The 20,473-nt window shown below is 38.8% G+C and overlaps 2 protein-coding genes across 3 annotated transcripts in view; one reads left to right on the forward strand and one right to left on the reverse strand.

Moving 5' to 3' along the window:
* Window positions 1-4,185: 4,185 nt before the first annotated feature.
* BFAR (bifunctional apoptosis regulator) overlaps window positions 4,186-20,473 on the reverse strand; it is a 28,321-nt gene continuing 12,033 nt past the window's right edge. The window contains exons 9-11 of one of the 2 annotated variants that reach the window (XR_010072355.1): window positions 15,070-15,194; window positions 14,117-14,254; window positions 4,186-4,323 (exon numbers count right to left, since the gene is read on the reverse strand). The gene's annotated coding sequence lies outside the window, so the exon portion shown is untranslated. The remainder of the gene's footprint in view (window positions 4,324-14,116; window positions 14,255-15,069; window positions 15,195-20,473) is intronic. The other variant, XR_010072356.1, reaches the window with a different exon arrangement.
* Window positions 4,318-20,412, forward strand: LOC134520075 (phospholipase A2-like). Its single transcript, XM_063345039.1, has 4 exons — window positions 4,318-7,719; window positions 13,771-13,936; window positions 16,717-16,823; window positions 19,315-20,412. The coding sequence occupies exons 1-4, from the start codon at window positions 7,482-7,484 to the stop codon at window positions 19,458-19,460; spliced, it is 657 nt and encodes a 218-aa protein (XP_063201109.1). The 5' UTR covers window positions 4,318-7,481; the 3' UTR covers window positions 19,461-20,412.

The raw sequence follows: 20,473 nt of genomic DNA on the forward strand, positions 1-20,473 counted from the left end.
CCAAGGCTTAACACTGCCAAACTCATCAGTGTCCTAGTTTTCAGTCTGTACAATGGAAATTATGCAGCATTTCTGTATGTTATGAAGATTCAGTGAATTCTGTCAGAGTTAAGTATCATCATCTTCCCTGAGCACTATCATGTTTTCAAGATACTGTAACTTCACCTCAGCAGCTACCTTCAGACTCAACTGTTTTCTTAGCTGTTTCTGATAATGAATCTGCAAGTCTTCTGCTTGTAAGTGTCCTGAACACCTCTTCTCTTGTCCATAACTGGTCACTTTTAAGGGAATATAAAGCCTATAGAATCATAAACTCTTTGTTAGTTTTAGCAAAAAGTATTCTTAAACCAGTAATTGGTACTGTAAAGAAGCATAAGCTTAAGTCTTTATAATTACAGGATATATAAATTGTTCTAAATTGTTTATATTATATAGTACCCATGGCATTTGTTGCCTTCCAAATGCAGTGGAAAATAGGCCACATAGAAAACTTAATAATGTGTTCGTCGTGACGGCCCAGATTTGAGAATGCGTTTAAAATCTTACCCTCTATTGAGATGAGAGTCCTCACTTCTCACAGGCAATCAAACCAGCAGCTAGTGGCTAAACAATAGCAGCTAAGCAAACATTTTACTGAACATTGACCTGCATGTGGTGCCCTTATGCTCTACGCATACTCCTCAGCAAGTGACTATTACATCTTTTGGCTGATTTGGAAGTATCTGGTTTATTTCAGGTGTAGCAAATCATGATGTTAGTGCTGACAGTTCTCTGGTTCAGTCACTCCTCATCCCAACCACACTGGAAAAGCAAAGAGTAAAGATGGGAGACAATCCAACAGCAAAGACAGATATCCAGAACCTGCGTGACAAGCAACACATACTCAGTTCTTCCACACTATTGAGCCCCTCTTTGATCCCACGTGTCTTAAGATACCAGATTTCTGGTATTCACTTCTTTCCTACTCATAAATTCTCTAGCTAATCCCAACATTCCCCATTGCTGAGTACTTCCAGGGTCTTTTTGTCTTTCAACGATACATTTAGTAACTTCCCAGTTCCCAAAGCAGTCTGGATGGCATTGAAGCTGTTTAAAGATAGATAGCTCTTGTGCTGGTTAGTCTGGAACAGACAAGGGCTGCATTCTACTTACCTTTCCTTTGATTGACACATAGCTTAAGGGTTTTATCCTCTCCCAAGTGTCCAAATGCCATAAAACTCTTCACAGCTGAGGAAGCAGCCATCACGAAAAGAAAGGTTGTGAAAGAAAGCTGTAATACAAGCAGACCAGACCAATAGGGCATTGCACCATTAACAGAATCAAGAACAAAACAATAAGAGGTGAAAAAATAAACAGGTAACAAAATCCACCATTTTATTTTTAGGCAATTTAAAACATTTAGAGACAACAAGGAGCCAGTAGACATACTAAAAGGAAAAGTTACATAAAATCATATGTGCATTTCTGTCTCTTCCAGTGTAATGTAGTGTCTCTTAGTGTAATGTAGTCTGCACAGTCTCTGTAAATCCATGTTCTGTCTTCACCTTGAATACTGCATACACTTCTGCCGCTTATCCCCCATCTCAGTAAAAATAGAACTGGAAGAAGATTCAGAAATAGTCAACAAGGACAAAGGCATAGAAATGGAATTTCAGAATAGTGAGTTAAAACAGTAGGAAAGTAGTTCTTTATGAAAAGGGCACTGCTTCTGTTTATGACAAAGCTGTTTAGATAATAAAAGTAGGCAAAGTCTCGACTCTCTTTGAATTCAGTATGGATGATTTTCCCTGTGCACTTGCATAGCTTAGTTGGTGGTACATGGGAAAAATAATTATCAATGAATTTGTTATTGCAGTAGAACAGGCCTACTGCCTTCCCTGCCTGCAGGGCATGGTTTCATGAAAACCTTTAGGCAAAAGGAAAAGTGTTATTGGAGTCTCTTCCCCTGGCAGGGTGGAACTGATAGTTTGAAGCTATCTGCTATCACATCACAAAATCATGGAATCACGTAGGTGGTAAGGGACTTCTGCAAGCCTGCAGTCCAACTTTCTGCTCAAGGCAGGTCCCATTAAAACAGGTTGCTTTGGGTCTTCTCCAATTATTCATTAGTATCTCTGAGGATGGAGTTTCCATAGCCTCTCTGGGCAAGATGTTTCAGTATTAAACTATCCTTTGTTAAAAAAAAATAAAGAAAAGAAAAAAAATTGTTTCCTATATTGAATTTCGCATTTTGTAACTTGTGCTCATTGCCTCTTATGCACCTCTAGGAAGAATCTGGCTCCATCTTTTCTACACTCTTCCATTAGGAAGCAGTAGACAGCAGTGTGATCTTCCCTCACCATCATCATCTTTAAACCTGAGCAAATCTATCTCTCGGCTGCTGCTTGTATGTCATGAGCTGCAGACCCCTGAAGAGTTTGGTGTATGTATGTAGTATGTATTAGGTGTATGTATAGTAGTATGTAGTACTATAGCTTTAGTATGTCAATGCCTTTCTTAAAACAAGACACTAAGCTCCAGATTTATTCTCTCAAGTGTCAAATAGAGGGAAGGAATCACTTCCCTCCAAACCTACCAGTTATGCTCAGCCCAGTATGCAGCTGGGCACGTTTGCTGCAAGAACACACTGTTGACTCACATTCAATTTGTCTATTATGACCCCCAGCTCCTTTTCTACAAATCTGCTCTCTATTCGGTCAGTTCCCCACCTGTCCTACTGTATGGGGCTATGCTGGCCCAGATGCAGGGCTTTGCATTTGCCTTTGCTGAACTTCATGAGGTCCCTAACAGCTCATTTTTCCAGTCTGACTAGGTCCATCTGAGTAGCAGCCCTGCCCTCTGGTGTATCAACCACTCCCCCCAATTTGGTATCACCCACAATCTTGCTGAGAGGTCACCGTATCCCATCATCCTGGTCATTACATCAGCCATTTCAAGAATCCAAGTTGGTGTAACCTGAATAAAAGAGAGCAAGTCAAATGTCCTTCCAGAGATATGATAGCGAGTTCAAATTTTGTTTTAAGAGATTAAGCAAGTCAGAAATTATTTATAGAGCCCTTCCCCGGAATTCTCCAGTCTGTTGCTTTGCTCAAAGGCAGATGATATATTTCGATATCAGAAAAATGGACAGAGTTGTGTCAGAATATCATATAGTACTTCAAGAACGTGCTTGCAGTCTTGCTATTTTTTTGGGTGATTATATGCACAGGATGGACTTTGTGCTAGAAGCCATTATACTTAAGGAGCAGAGGGTGGAATCTGTAACAGAACAAAACCAAAAAAAGACAGATGAAAAAAGAAAACCGTAGGAGTAATTTAGCTCCTCTGCATACATTATAACTGTAAACCAGTTTCAAGAACATTTATGTAATAACAACCTTTCCAGCACACAACTGTCTGTTATGGGCAGCTACGCACTAGCACAGTATTTTTGCAGAAAGGACAGAATAACATCGCTGCCAAAGGGCATATAAAGGACAACATTACAAACATGGTCCCCAGAATTCTCTCAGAATGCTACTCATAGGCTTACTATTACCAAAGACATTACCAGTTATACTATAGCCTGCCATGGTCTTAAATCAAAGTTGGATTTGGTTCTGTATGCTAGAAATAGATATGAGATAATACCAAGTACATTGGAAAATAGTATAAAATAGCTTAGCAGAATGTTTTCTAATCTTCTACATGGAGCTTAGCTCTCCAAACTATGCTTTACAATTCTCATAGTTTTTGGAACAACATCCCCAACAACAGGAGCTGATGAAAACGTTGGTAAACAGGAAGCATTGGTTGTGAAAAGGAACTAAGGGAAGATGGAAAGACATGAAAGAGAAGGAAGCCAGCCAAACCTCTAAAAATGGGAATGAAGGCACTGAATGTTTCCAAACAAATACTTGAATAAGTAGGGCTGGGGTTTTTTTATGAAGACAACGATGATAAGAAGGTGATTGTGTACTACTTGGACATTCAGCATCTGAGGGAACATACACTTGTAAGGGATGTTTTCCAGGACAAATCTGTGTTCCAATCCAATGTTTAAGAAAACGTGGGTTAACTTAGGGACATTTGCCAAGTATAGCAATCAAGTAAATACAGTCAGTTGACTTACTGCTGGGAAGCAGCTCTTCGGCTCTAATTATTCTGATACCTTCACATGGAGGCATGTGTTCTCTTTCCTTATTTTCCTCCAGGAGTCAGTGCCACAGAAGACCCCAATCTGGGACTTAAGCTGGGATTCAGAACACCAAGGTGCAGTTTCACAGCTCTGCTCCAGTCATCAGATATCAGCTTCAGCAAATGACCCTGCCTCCGTTCCCATCTCTACCAAAGGGAAAATAATTTCTTTCACCATTCTTTATTTGTTCATTAATTCAGTGGGGCAGCAAATATGTCATATAGCTTAATTGTCACATGCTTAATGTAGTAGAATCCTAATTTTGTAGGACTTGGCTTAGATACCTACAGATCTGAGTACTTCTATACTCATCATCATCACTACGCCTCTTCGTAACAGCTAAATGTGGAGTATATATAAATTTGACCAAGATAGGTGGTTAATGCTTTTTCATTTCTCAGTAAAAATAACTATTCTTACTAAATAAAAACTGTTAATGGAACCAACTTCTGTTACTATAAAAATACAGCTTTGCAGCTGTTTAGTCAGCAGTAAATATACTGTTACACTGCCTTCACCTGCTCACAGGGAATTGGATAACTTGCACTTACATTAACCATATTTTAGACCATTCTAGCACTTTCCATCAACATTTTAGCATTTTAACGTATTCTGTCATCTTTCTGCATGTACAGAATCACAGACATTGAGGAATGAGGCGTTTGCAACTAACTTAACGAGTTTGCCTTTAATATTGTTACGCTGTGAGAATGTTCGTCAGTACAACTATGTGTCTCAATTATATTAATCTATTCCTCAGACTTAAAAACAACTTAATTAAAGCAACCATTGAGCACATGCAACCTTGTTTGAGAAAGTATATTTGTAAAGTAAATGCTTCTCCCTGCCCCTGCAGAGCTCCAGTTGATGAAAGAACTCATCAGTAAGAAGGAAAATGCCATTTGTCACATGACTTACACCAGTCACCAAATGCTTCAGATAAAAGGAACACCACAAAAAGCAAATACACAGGTCTGCACTGCCACATAAGTTTTTATATAAAAATGTAAAGGGAATTTTAAATCTCATTTTTAAAAAAAAAAATCACTATATGATCGTAATCCCTATTAACTTCCAATCTGTTACTAGTATATTTTCTTAGCCGTATGCCACGACAATTAACTGGACAACCTAACTCCCCCTCAATGTAAGTATTTCCTTCGATCAGACTCCTGACTTGCATTCCTTACTTCATCACTTCATATAGTTTTTGTCACTTTGCATCTTTGTCTACTTTCTGATAGAAGCAACTGTAGTCTGAACATGTTGGTCTCGTTTTTTTTTCAGTGGTTTTAAGATTACTTTCCTTCCTTCAGAGGAAATGTATCAACTGCACTAATCCAACATCAAGTGCACTAACACATTGCATCAGTCAGTCTCCTGAAGAACAAACACGAAATGTAATTCATATTGCTCCCCTGGTTACTGTTTTCATTGTCATATCCAATGGTATGCTGGATGGGATACTGTTCAACTGGAAGTTTCACTAAATTGCTATTGAACACTATTAAAACGTTCTAATAGGTGTGACTTATTCACCGGAAGAGTCAGTAAACAAATGCAGTATAAGTGACAGTATGAAAATAGAGTAACAGTAATTAGCGATGTGACTCCATGAGTAATAGGAAAATTGCTTTGACCCAGTTGATGACAGTAGCAACAAAATCTAAAAAAAAAAAAAAAAATAAACAAATTATCCCAAATAAATGGGTTTTCTGTTATGACTTGTACATTACCAAGACTTCTCAGGGTCATTGACAACATTGATGATGGCCAGAGATCCTATTTCACCAGTGTTGTAGCCCATCTCTGTTGGGAAACGGAGTGGCAGCTGTGGTTCACTGTGCTGGTGAGACCCATGCGCAGGGACAGCCAGCCTGGCTGGGAGCGCACGGAGCACATCCTCTCAGAAGCTGCCTGGTGTTGACCAGCAGCAAGTCACGGTCACGCAGCAAGCCTCCAACAACTTCCGTCCCTTTGCAGAGTACAAGCTCTCGAGCTGGAAACCCTGTTTTCTTCTGGTTTGTCAAGTTCCTACCATGATCCTTTAGCTTCTTGAAGCAGAGTTAGCACAGAGTGGGCTGACCTACCATTTCTGGTGTGCTGCACGTTGTTGCACCAAGGCAGATCAGGTGTACAAAGGCATATCAATATCTTACCTTAAACTGATGTGCTTCCACGTTTATCCCACGCTACCCTAACTTCAGTGCCAACACAAACATTTCATAGAGCGCGGATTAATGAGAGCATAACAAAAACAAATCTGATCTGTCTGTGCATGCTTTTTGTCTTTTGAAATCAGACCACATATGATTCTCTACTTCTCTTCTGATTAGAGAGTAACAATATAACGCAGAAATCAGAGCATTTTAATGTGAAAGTAGAATTGTCCGTCAGTATACACATGAAAAAACGTTTTATTTCTTTGATGAAATACCATTCATTACAAAAAAAGCTACCAGCTGCTCTCCAATAGTAAGATGACATGACCAAGAACAAGTTCTTGGAAAGTTCCATTAAAAAAACTTTGTTTTTTTCTCTCCTTCCTTATCCTAGCAGTGTAGGCCTCAATGGGATCCCCCCAAAAAAAGAAGAAACAAACCACACACACACACACAAAAAAAAATCAATACCCAAAATTTCAGGGGTCCTGATTGCTTGAACAACTGTCGGGAAATACAGTGGTTTCAGTGCAATAATGAAAGATCTGATTAAATACATGGAACATACGAGAAAGGAAAAATGACGGAAAAGGAAGCAGTACTGTCTGTGTGTTGAGAGGGGCAATGAAACCGTGATTGTAATATGGCAACTAGTTGTAGGCTTTACAAAATAATACAAGAGTTGGAATGGAAAAAATGTGAAGATTGTACAATGTACAAAAATATTAGTCTATCTTGGTTGAAGGAAGGTTAAAAAGTTACTTTGATCAAGCTACAAATGCCTGTAACCAGTTTAGGAGTTGGTTGTTCTTTAGTCCTCCAGGAAAAGTAGCAATCGGGAGATGAAGTTTGGCAAATTCAGACTACGGGCACAGCGCATGTGTTCAGCACCGGTTATAATTAACCCCTAGAATAACTTACAACTCGGTTCACTGCTATCTTAACTCTTTGTATCTAGATTAAATTGTCTAGGAAGTGCTGTAATTCAAAGAGATATGATAGCTACCGGAGCAGGGAAGCAGCGGAGCGGAGGCCCCCTCGCCAGGGACCAGCAGACGACCCGCCGGCGGGTCCCCTGCGTGTGTCCCCTGCCCGAGTGACAGGTCCCGGCTCTCGGGCGGCAGCTCCTCCCTTCTGCCCAGATGGACAGCGGAGCGCGGCCCTCAGCCCTGGCGCCGGGGGGACCTGACTCGGGGCAGAAAGCCGCCGCTTATAGCCGCACGCAGCCGCCCCGGCTCACACCGACACAGCCCGCGCCCGCAGCCGGGCGCTGCCGCCGGAGCCCGCGCCCCCGCCCGCCGCTGCCCATGGGACCCCGCCGCCCGCCGCTGCCCCTGCGCCCGCCGCTGCTGCTGCTGCTGCCGCTGCTGCTGGCGGCCGGTGAGTAGAGCCGCTGCGGGCCCGCGGCCGGGGCTCCGCCAGGTCCGGTCCGGTCCCTCCCGGCGGGGACGCGCCCCGGTCCAGCGGCGCCTCCCGGCCGCGCTCGCCCCTCGCCGGGCGCCCCGCACCCGGAGGAACGGGGCTTGGGTGCGTCTGGGGGAGGCGGGAGAGGAGAGCGCGTTAGGGAAGATCATGGCAAGGGAGTACCCTCACGCTTTGGAATGAAGGACTTTGAGAGTTTGTCCGGGGCGCGGGGGGGACGCTCCCGAGCGGGAAACGCGAGGTGCCGGCTGTAGCAGCGGTGACAGCCCGGCCGCTTCTCAACGTGGATGCGAACAGGGGAGCCGCGCTGGAGGGTCTTACAGCGCTTTTTAAAAGTTCATCAGTAACGTGCAAGTGCGTTAAAAAGTGCAGTGTTTACAATCAGACTGCAGATTGCATGTGTAATACCAGTCTTCCTACAAAGCCAATACATTTTCCCACACTTTTCTTGTGGGCGTTAGGGAGAGGTTTCTCAGAGTGCTTCAGCGAGGAACTGCTAGAACTGAGATTGCCAGCAAACCCATACCTGGGTTATTCTGAAAGAATGAGTCAGTCTTTATGAATAAGTTATGATGTGAGAACGTAATTAAAGGACCCCTGCCTCACACCTGAGCATAGCCAACTACTCACTTTGCAAGTATTTAATTATTTTTTTTGTCTTCTATGTCCTGTTTATGAAGCAGTATTAAAGACCAGTTGTAATACTTTACAGTCCATTTCCTCATAAGTTTTCGGAGGTATTCACTGGTATAGTATCTGAGTGTACTTATTTCACACTTCTGTGAAACTATATTATCATCCCTTTTTTTTTCAGAAAGGTTGGTGGGCTGGCACAAAAAAGCATCGCCTAATTTTAGGTTCCCGTGGTGACATGTTAGAACCCAATTTTAACTACGACTACTTACAATTATGCAGAACTTCAACTAGTCAAAGCCTGGCTCTCACTGCGTGTTGCAATAGTTTGGTACCCCAACCCCAGGATATTCAGCAGGCTGGGAGCGTACTGTTAGTAAACATCAATAGGCATTGTTTTAATGTGATTAAACTAACCTTATGCTGAGCCTTTTTGACAGCTGTAAAGATAAAATCCAGTTTTCCAAAATAGCATTCAGCTGCCTTAAGAGATTCTCTTTTGTCTTCTCGCACTTTTTTAAAACATTCCTACACAGCTCACAAATTTACCAAACCAAATCTTGCAAAAAGAAGGATCCTAAGGCCTCAATTCATTCTTATCACAGATTCTGTCACAGAATGAAGCAGGGTCTGGAAGGGGGGAGGCAATCGCATGATTAAAGACCACAGGGCAAGGTGCTTGCATAATGGGGCCAACTTCAGGTCCCACCAAGATCACTGCCCCAATTCTGCTTCCTGACCTCAGCATGACCCTATTATTCCTTCTGCATTGTGATCATCCTCCGGACTTCATCCTTTGCGCGGCGCAAACCTCAGCAACAACTTTAAGGCAAGCAATGAAAGACTGTTTCACTGCTTCTGCCAGCCTGCAGTGATCGTTACAGAGAGCCTGGCTTCTGTCCGATAGCTCTGAGTCAGGCACCGCAGTCACCCACTCCGTAGGCAGTGAGGAGGAAGGGAAATGCAATTTACCTGTTTCTCAATGCTTGGACCACATACCAAAACAGGCAAATTTATCCTTTCAAAAAATTTACCTGGGAGCACAGTTTGTGGAGATAGCACATCAGTAGCCTGGGCAACAAGATGAAGAGAAAAAGGCCATTACTGGTGGGTTATGAACCAAGAGGAAAAAAACTAAGCAAAAAAAAAAAAAAAGTTTCTGTAATGCGTAAAGTTCAAAGGTTTCCACTTCTGGAAAGATCTTGGAGATGCATCAGAAAGTCTGCTTAAACTACTGGAGCACTATAACTGGACAAAGGAAATACCACTATAGGAAATCTTACACATACTTGACATCAAAAAGTGTTTCTGTAGTCTCAGTCTTTGAAAGAATGGCTTAAAATTTCTTTTAAAACCCACAAAACATCATAGACATTACTACATGCTAATGATTAATGTAGTTACGTATCACAATTATGCGAAGTTGTGCATCTCAATAAAAATATAATTATATATCTGCAAAAATAATTACTATGTTTGCATTGTGCCCACTGCAAAGAATATAATGTTACAGAAAATATGACCTTTCACAAAAAATTAATGTGTTTCCAAATTTTTTTCCCCTCTATGCACATGGAAATTTAAGGGACTGGATTTTTAAATACTATTTTAAGCTATTCAGGAGACTAGGAAAAAGGGAGAGTAGGACGGTATAGTGGAAAACATCTTGCAGAGACATCATAATGTACAGCAATTAGCACAATCTGAACTCTTAAGCACTTACACAGGCAACAAACCAACACAGTATGATGAAGTTCAAATTCTCCTAATGTGGCAGGGCTCCAATTTGGGCAACAGGATTTACAGTTTTAAAATCAAGCACAACACAAATATAATGTGATTAGTTACTGTTACTTTCTCTCAGGCTGTCTTTAGTGTTTACTTAATTTCAGTCTTCAGAAAGTCACCTCACGGCTTTTGATCTCTCTGGCTTAGTCATTACAATCACAAAGACAACTGCACAGATTTGTCTGGGGTTTTTTCTTTGACCACCTGCTATTTCATGGTGCCTAAAGTAGCCTTAGGACTGGTATAGTTTTGGTTTCCCTTCAGCCTTTACCTTTAAAGCAGCTATATCACATGCAGTTAAATCTGAGTCTGCTGATGGACTAATCTCTTGTTAAGTTTTTTTTCCTCTCCCAAATACCTGTTTTTGAAGTTTTCTTTCAAGAACAAGAACAGCTGAACCTTTGAAAAAAGCTCCAATTCCTATTATGCAATAAATACTGGAATTAAATATTACAAGAATATTAAAAGCCATAACAAGACTAGACTCCAATTGTCTAACTGTAAATTATTTTTGCACACTTAGTTGTACTTCCTGTGACCTCTAGATATCAAACCAATGTGGTTTTGATTTTTTCATACACAATATAAAGCAATTAAATTAAAATAAATGCAATCTGATTCCCTCCCTTTTTCCCCACCCACAATATTGTGTTCGATAGAGCTGCACAAAACCTGCATGACGAAAACAAAAAACACTAGACATAGAGGGATGACACTACTCCTTCAGGAATGCATAATCAAACCTACAGGAATACTCTTGGCCATAGCGATAAATGCAACGTCTTCATAAAAACAAACGAATCCACACAGAAGATTTCAAAAACATACCTTAATCGCAAAACATTTGGAAATACACAGAATGTCACTGCACTCTCTGACTGTATTCCACAGAAGTTCTGAAAAAATACTTTAGTTAGAAGTTTTATTATGTTGCTAATACACTAATGCTACCATCATCATACTGATCCTCTGATTATTTCCATAGTTCCATGCATTCTGGGATTGTCTTTTGACGCTTTTATTGAACTCAAATTACAAAGCTGTTGGGATAGAGACTTTTCCTTCAGTCATACGCAGAGTATGTACAGTACAATACACTCTTGGTTTATACCTGGATGTCCAGACGCTGTAACACAAATAAACTGCAAGGATAAAAAGTTTATGTCCTTCCTTTAAGTTACATAGCGCATTTTAAAGATTTATACTTCAGCTCCTCAGGGAGCAGACTTCACATGGATTTACATCAAGGGACTGGATTTCTCCGAAGTTAGCAAACAATTCTCTGATGAAACCACGAATATGACTCGGAAATTCTTAGTTTCCTCTTCCTGTCTTGTAGCTCTCCTACACCATCCTTCCCCAGTTGCCAGAACTGAGACACAATGTAAAAATTCTTCACTTTCTTCAGGATCACTAATGTTATGGAGAACAAACCCAGCTTTGCCATTAACCACTAACATGGTTCCTTCAGACATTACTGGCTAACTACAAGAGTCTAGCCAAAGCTTACCAAACGTTGAAGAGTATAAACAGAATGTCATTTGTAATACTGCAGCCTTATTGCAGATTTTTTTTCAGTTGGAAATTTACTGAACCTGTACTGGCAGCGTGGCTAACTCAGTGCTATTGTAAAGATAAGAACCTGGTTATACTCAAATGGATGCTTCCACAACTGAAACACATATCCAGAGCTTCAACAGAATGGGAGACGATGATGTGTCAGTTCCACAACATGACTGTTATTTTGACACCTAGAACTACAGGTTCCAAAGAGTCCACCCAGTACACCTTATGGACCCCTTGGGAAAGCACAAGAGGATTTTTTTTACCAAAACCCCTATATAACTAAACAGCAGATAATATCCTGGAATTGGAGCCACAACACAATAGACACTATTCACTATCTTAGCGATTTAGTTTTAGTGCTAATGGAACAGTTTTTAAATGAAACTGCAAGGAATCTTTTGTATTTGCAAGGAATCACAGCCAAGGAATCTTTTGTAACTCCTCAAGATGTGATTGCTTTCAACCAACGGCCAAAGATGCATGTGCAAGTTTAAGCACCCTTGTTTCAACATCCTCTCCTCTCCCTAGATCATATGCCCACAAAGCAGGAGGGAACGAGATCTGGGAGTAGTCGCCAGTCAGAAAAGTACTAAATATTGTTTTCGGAAGCCTAGCTATTTTCATAAGTAAGGATTAGCTACAAACATTCTTTCTAAAGCTTTTTCACCATTCTCACATACAAACCAACTGCATTTCTTAATGAGGCGATTTCATGAGGTGTTTAAATCCCTTTGTTCTGTGAAATTACGAGTGCTGGAGGTCACCAGCATCCCACACGTTTCAAGTTACTCAACTGTGCTGGGAACAATATTTTTTCTGGCAGGTCTTCCATTAACTGATTATAGTTAATCATATGATCTATTATAATAGATTAGTCTATTAGTTAGTCTATTATAATAGATTATATGATTATACAGATTATATACAAACTGTATAATCATATAGTTATTCTGTAGGAAAATAAATATCAAAGCCTTCAATAACAAAGTCTAAATATTTTTTCTGCTGTCTCTCACAGATATTATCAGTTATTAAATCTTAATGTCTTTCACAATCCGTATCCAATACTGGGAGTTAAGGTTTATAAACGGTTCTCCTCATACCAAAATAAATCATTAGTTTAGTTAGTAAGACAACTCTAATCAGCATCCTTCCACTAATTTGTTTTGTACTCATCCAACTTCTTAAAAATTGCTGCAAATAGCTTGGAGCCTGCATCGCAAGGAAATGCTGCCCATTACGACTAAAGGTCCTTGATGCGTTAGCTCAACCTGAAGGATGATATGGAACCCTAAAAAAACTCATTTGGTGGCTCAACATTTATCTGCTGTCCTGGACCTACTGCTTTAGTACTGACGTGGGACAGTTAAAATGAAGTTCTTAAACACAGTCTTGTTCTCGAGAAATAATAGTGAGTATCCCTTAAACAACAACAACAAACACCCCAAACAAAATAAATCAGAAAAAAAGCAGCAACCCTTCTTCTAATTTCCCTGGAAAGGACCCCAAACACCCGCCCATTTCCCAGCTCTACACCCACCCCTGCCAGTTATGTGGCTTCTTGTCTAAAAATGAGGAAAAACAGAACCCCATCATAAAGGACATATTTGTTCCAATGTAAAGCCTTACATTCTACAAAATAACATGCGCAAAATTGCATATTATGATAAGGAGAAAATGCTGCAACGCTTAGGGCATCTAATCTTAGCAGATTAGTGGACCTAGACCACAGAGCACATGCTAGCCCTTGCCAGCCTGAAGACTGGAAATGACTCAAGTCTGCCACCGTACGCTGCCTTGATGGGAGGAAACCACTACAGCTGTTCAGGATGTTGTTTAGAATTCCGTTCACCATAGATTGGAGTAAAAAGGGACTGGGTCAAGCAGTGTGGCCCCAAAGTGTCAAAAGAAAACTGTATTATTTTCAAGTACTGACATTCATTATCAAAGTTTAAAAAAATAAATCCTATTTTATATCTGCATGTTTGATTCAATAAAAAATAAAGAGTTTTTCTTCCACAGTTTATAAAGGCACTTTTGGGGAAGCCCATTTTAGAAATCGAAGAGGCATTCTTGAATTAGCCGGAGCCATTAGATGTACTACAGGACGATCTCCTTTTGCCTACCTACGTTACGGATGCTACTGTGGTCTGGGAGGAAGAGGATGGCCCAAGGACAGAGTAGACTGGTAAGAGTAACTATCTGAGTAATTAAGTGCTGAATGTATGCAGATGACAGAGTAAAAGGATTAAAACATGAATTAGGCCTATTTAACATCAGTGAGGGAACTGAGGTTAGACATACCTCAGACTGCTAAGAAACTCTGAAGCATTAAAATTGTGTTACTGTAAATGTACACGAGTCCTACCTGCCTTTAACTGAAACTCTCATCGCGCTAATATTGGATTCACAGTACAATTGATTTTCTTTGCTGTTGCTGTTTGGCCAAGAACTGAAGAACTCAAGTCTTCTTGGAGAAGCTTTAATACGCAAATATTCAAGCTACCTATAAAAGTAAAAATTAAAAAAAAAAGCTACTGAAAAATCTTTTGATTCTACTACCATCCATCCCATTTTATTAGTATTTAAAATACTCGGAAAATTATGCAAAAGTCAACCTGTTGAAAAATAACTTCAGAATAAAAGGAATTATGAATTGTTACTAAAATAATTCTAAAACCAGACCTTTGTATTTAGTACTAAATCTCAGCATATTGGCTACCAGGAATTTAATTTCTAATTGAACATTAGCTGACAGGAAAATGATTTTCTGGTTACAGTAGTCAAATAAAGGTTTTATATTTTCAAATTTATCATTATAATGATACATTTCCCCACTGTCTGTGACATCTTAAGATCTGACTTATCAGACAGGTATGTTATAAATTAAAAGGAAAACAAATGTCTGATACATTTAGGGTAGAATATATGGAAAGTTCAAATCTGATTTTTTTTTTTTTGGCATAAAGATACTAGTCATGATTACACCTAAAACTTTTAGAATCTTTGCCTATGTATTTCAAGTTTTTGGATGTCTAATCTGTTATTTTAAAGATGATTTTGTAGCATGTAGTTGCTACTTTAATGACTGGGAACACATAAAAAAAGAAGGGACTATTATTAGTTCTGGTCCTCCGAATACCTAAAGATAATGATGGAGAATCTGCAGTTTGCCAATCTTTCATTGTAGGCCATTTTTTCACTTTGTAAAAGTCCCACAGTAGCAAGAAGCTGCTTCTCCACAAAACATGGTTAGCTATTTGTGGTTAGGATTTCAATAGCTACGGAATGGTAAGAACAAGCCAGAGTGAGTGTACTTACTCTACTGCATTTGAACAGAATCAAGAATTGTACCAATTGAACGCAGAGACAAACTCTCTTCGAATCAAGTTCGATTTCTTAAAGTTTTGAGCTACGTGCTGGTCTGTTTACATTCAGAATTATGCCTGAAAACAAATTAAACAGAAATACTTAATCTGAAGTAAGAATGTCTGTAATGGAATTATTCAAATAATAATTATTGCAATTTAGATTTTTGCCTGCCACTTATGAACTTTCAAATAGAGACAATCATATATTGCTTTCATAAGATAGAATGTAAAATCCTTAAGCATCTACTTTTATTTAAAATGCTTAAAAGAAGATTAATTCTAAATTTTTTTGTAAACACATTAAGATAGACTGCACTATGGCAAAAGAAGCCGAATTTCCTACTTTATTTACCTTAGTGCTGCTACAAAGACTCATTAGAAGTCAGTTTGGGTTTTTTAATTTCTATGCATGACATGGACGTATTCAGCTACTTCACAGGCATGTGCCGTTCAACTGTTACATACCGCAGGACCTTTAAATTGAGATTTGTGTGGCATTACCACGTAATTATTTAATAAGCATCAGAAAAAACAGTAATTCAAATGCGAGCTCACAGCATTGACTTTTTCTATTGCAGACAAAAATTCCTCAGGCAATCTAAACACCATCTAAACATCATGTGTCTACTATAATACGATGGTTTAAGTCTACCAGGAGGAAACCGAATGACTGAATGCAAAGAGCTTGTGGACACATCCTGTTCTTCCACTGAGACAAAAAAAAAAAAAAAAAAAAAGAGTATAGTTAGTTTGCGGCAAAAATTTACAAGCTATCTAATTTCAGATCCTTGCTACCTCCCCCTGCTTGCTCTTCTGGGCTTGCAATGACTCTACACCAGAAGAGTAATTCTTTTTTTAAGCACTAAAATATGCCATTAATGCTTACCTGTATGTTCAGTTCCACAATGTGATAGGAAGTCTATGAATTCATTGTCTCAATTATGACAAGAACAATTTTGAAATATCATTTTGGGCAATTTTCCAAATTTTCTCATGATACCGAGCAGTTTTAGTTATACTCTGGCATAAACAGCACTCATGGCTATTCATTACTTAACATTTCCCTCACTCTCAGCTTTTCTACCACCATCTAAGGACTTTGCTGTAAGACAACATTTATGATAGCATGCCGCGGCCTAACAAATCTTCTTGTCCCTTTCCCATTACTATTACAATAGCATCAATAACTGGCAGAAAAATACATCATTCACTGTCTCACAAACTATTCTGGCATTTAGTCTTTTTCTTGGAAGAGGTTAGGAGAGAGGCATACCCACATAATAATTTATTGTGTTTAAAACTGAGAATGCTTTATAAAGATTCCTTTTATTTTCATCTATGAGGAAGTTCAACCAGATCAATGTGTATCAGACATTTTCTTTATCATCGATTACATGAAAGAGTAATAATTTTTTCCAGGTGATCTATTAAACGATTACCCTGTTTTGGTTCCTGAGCAAATAACTCTGTACATTTGCATATGCTTACTCATATTATCTCACAGCCTGTAGAAACACGCTGGTAAAATCCATCCAGATTATGTGATCATAAATCACTACAGTATGAATTAAGGCAAGCCCATTTGTGTTATTCTCAGGTGCTGCTTTAACCATGACTGCTGCTATGGTAAGGCAGAACAAGCAGGTTGTCACCCAAAGATCGAGAGTTACCACTGGGAATGTGAAGACAACACGCCTGTCTGCGGTGAGTGAGCTGTTCTAGTGTTTTGTTAGTGGAGGGGGTTTTTGTTGTGTTTTTTTGGCGGGTTGGTTTTTCTTTCTTTTTACTTCTATTGATTGTCTTACTGACTTCATAGAAAGACATTTTCTTAATTAACTGTAAAATTCTTATTTTAGCATCCTTCCCCTTGTGATTTTTTTTTTGCCAGGGTAAGCTGTGCCTCCAGAAAGCCCAGCTATGCTAATCAACTGATTGCAGTTTCTTCTTCTTAATCCCACCTACTGATACACACAAAGTTCTGATCTACAAGCTTTTATTAACCCTTTCAGAAAACACTACCAAAAAAACCCCCTCTTTTTACTTGGCATTTACATAAGTTGAGGAACCCACGACATACTGCTCCCTGCAAGTCTCCAAATGGAAAGCAACTACAAACAGGAGGCAAGAAAATTACAATTGTTTAAAAAGGATCCTTTTTATACTTAGCAGAAAATACTTCACACCATTCACAAGTTTATGATGGACCAGTTATTGGCACACTTACCACTGATCAGTTGCACTGCCTACTGCTAGTGTCTGCAATTTATGAATGAATTCACAATTACAACTTACAATTTCAAACACCGAGGTAATAAAATATTTGATGAGTGTGTTTTTATTTATGGAAGTAACATGTCCACAAGCCATAAAATGTTAATTTGGAAATAGTTACATAATTAATGTGTAAGTTGCAACAGATGGCTGACCGCATCCTGATAAATTCTGTTTGATTGCTCTGAAATATGAATGTAATATAGTTGCCATGCTATAGTATAAAAGAGAAGGACAAAGAGATATCAAACAAACAAAAAACATTGAACAGCAAAAAGCAGCATTTCTTTTACATTATTTGTTCATAACTCCCAAAGTTTTAGCAAATATTTTCCAATACACTTCAAAGACTTTTTGAAACCCTAACTCCTCAAAAGCCCCTAAAGTTTGCAGGGTTTTTTTGTTGTAGGTTTTGGTTTTGTTTTTTTTTAAATCAGGTGCTAGGTCAAAGTTACTTTGCTTGTAATTTTATGCTACCACCTAGAATGCAAATCAGACTGAGAATTGGTTATTATTTGCACCACAAAAATGCAGACCCCTATATAAACTTGTTTACAAAAATAAGTGTGATTTTTTGACTACCACAGTTTAAAGGCACCACAGTAGGCCATTCAGAGAAAACACAAAAACCTTTCATTTCGTAACTCAATTTAGAATTTGCCTGACCTGAAATCAAATGAAAGTTTTTGGCAATATTTCTTTTCCTCCTTTTCATTCAATCTTTACTTTGCCCAAGTACCTACGTCATACAGAATCTTTACTTGCTGATTTCCTGCTCTGCTTCAGAAGTACTAAGTGTCTTGTCTCTCACACTCTCTCATTAACTGTCAAGTTACAGTCCACCTGTATTGGGCTGTAAAGGTTCTGCTCCTGTTCCAGTCCAGAAGCTCACAATATTTTAAAATACTGACCAAGACAGTAGGCACGTCATCAAGAAACAAAGCTGAAACAAAGTCCCTGACATACCATGGAGGAGATTAAGTTTGGAGCAATAACAAAAGAAGGAACAGCTCTCTTGGATTAATGGGTTTTTTTCATCCTATCGTGTTTATACTACTTATGCTGAATGCTTCCATTTCATAGCAGAATTTGAGTTCATTCACCAAACTGAACACTTGTTCTGCTCCTAGACAAATCTCAAGCAGATTCAGCTAAGCTTTCAAAATGTTAAATACTCAAACAAAATATAATCAAGGATTTTTCAGTTTACAGACAGTTGCAGAGAGAAAAAAAAAACACACATTACTGGGTTGGCACAACAAAACCAAAATATCTTGCTGTAGAAGAAAACGTTCATGCCAAGAAGAAACATTCATGCCAAGAAATCTGTTAAATTACACCACCACAATTATAAAACAAATATGGCCAGACAAGGATTTTATTGTCCTTAAACACGTTACCTAAATTCTTAGTGAATGCCTTAATAAAAAAGGTGGGTGATGTAAGTTGAACATGGAACATCTTTGCATTCCTTATTTCACATGTATAATTTTAATGTTACATCCTTTAAATGGAAAATACCATCCCAAACTCAAGTTTCACTAGAGCAACAGGGCAGGCAGGGAGGGTCACATACCACTTTCTAAAGTGGAATCAGTTATCAGAGTTCCTTTATTAAAGAATGTGAAGAAGGGAATTTAAGTCTTTATCAATTATATTTTCACCTGCCAAGATAGTTCCACTGATTATTTGTCACTAAACCAAACCCTGCTTGTATATTCTCTGTCACTGAGATGTCCTAGCATGGAGGAAGAACACAAAAGAACTGTAAATCTTACTAAAGCTCGGTACAGTTCCTATTGCACTTGAAATAGAAGAGCCATTTATATGGCAAACGTGGAATGTGAGGTAGCAATTCTTGGTATTCCATTTGGGGTTTTTAATTACTTCAGACTAACATCAAACTTACTGTGTTTTCTTTCAGAATCACTAGAAGACAAATGTCAAAAAATGGCATGTGAATGTGACCGTGAAGCTGCCAAATGTTTTTCTAAAGCTCCCTATCATACAAAATACCTTTTATGGCCAGACTTTATGTGTGGTGAGATTCAGCCTTTGTGTAGGTATTAGATATATGACATCAGTCTTTATGGAAACTTTGTATGTATTTAAATCTAAAATGACTCTTTTTTTTTTTGGTCATAGTAGCGATAACAAATGATTTTCCACTTCAGCCTCTCCACGCCAGAATGGCCAAAGTAAATATTTTTTCTCTTATTTACCTTCTACAGTGCACAGAGTAAAAGCAAATTCTTTAGTTCTGTGTAAGCTTTTATTGACTAAATAGGAATTTGAGTTTATCAGATTAAAGAGTAACTGACAACATTAATTTTGTTTAAATTCAGATTCACAGATTTTTCAGATTTATATCATTCACTGTGAACTTTTTACCCCCCCTCCACTGGCTGCAAGATACAAATCCAACTTTTCCACTAACATTTACCTTAACATTTGTTAACTTTGAACTGAACAGAAGTAACGCATGAAGTGACAGTGTCAGCACAAAGAGCTCTCTCATCTATATTAAACTTATTATGAAGCCTAATTTAACTTTTGCATCTCATTCACCTTAAGTAGTCCTACCTGTATTAAAAAATGGCTAATTCTTTTTTATTTTTCCTTTCTTACTTTTTAAATACAGTTTTCTAGAGAAGTTGTTGATTTGATATGGCTCAAGCTCCTTACTTTATGTACACCTTGAACTTCCTGTGGGCACAGGGACAAATTCTACCCTTAAAACTTCAGAGCCAGATTTGAAAGTGCAAACGCAAACCATCACCAAGACAGAAACATGAAAAAAGTAGCAGTCACTGGGGACTGACTGCCTTTCCCATAAGTTTCTGGTCTTGGACAGCATAAGTTTGCAGAGTTCTGAAGTGTATATATACGTCCTAAGGATGTAAAGATGGTTTTAGCTAGGGTCACTTCATAGTTTTTTGAAATCTTTTAGGAAGAGGTATCAGTAACATGAATTGCTGAGTAATATACTTTTTCATAACTGCTAATTTTAGCAGTTTAAGAACCAGGAGTCTCTTATGTCGACTTTCACGCACCTCAGCTTACTTAGAGATGCAGGGCTACAG

Source organism: Chroicocephalus ridibundus, chromosome 8 (assembly GCF_963924245.1).
Source record: "Chroicocephalus ridibundus chromosome 8, bChrRid1.1, whole genome shotgun sequence".
Classification (NCBI taxonomy): Eukaryota; Metazoa; Chordata; class Aves; order Charadriiformes; family Laridae; genus Chroicocephalus; species Chroicocephalus ridibundus.

What these genes read in the sequence shown, in the direction of transcription:
- LOC134520075 (XM_063345039.1), top strand. Translation starts at nt 7,482, where the DNA reads ATGGACAGCGGAGCGCGGCCCTCAGCCCTGGCGCCGGGGGGACCTGAC. An exon ending in CCCAAGGACAGAGTAGACTG is followed by an intron (nt 13,937 to 16,716) that starts GTAAGAGTAACT and finishes TGTTATTCTCAG; the next exon opens with GTGCTGCTTTAACCATGACT. An exon ending in AGACAACACGCCTGTCTGCG is followed by an intron (nt 16,824 to 19,314) that starts GTGAGTGAGCTG and finishes GTTTTCTTTCAG; the next exon opens with AATCACTAGAAGACAAATGT.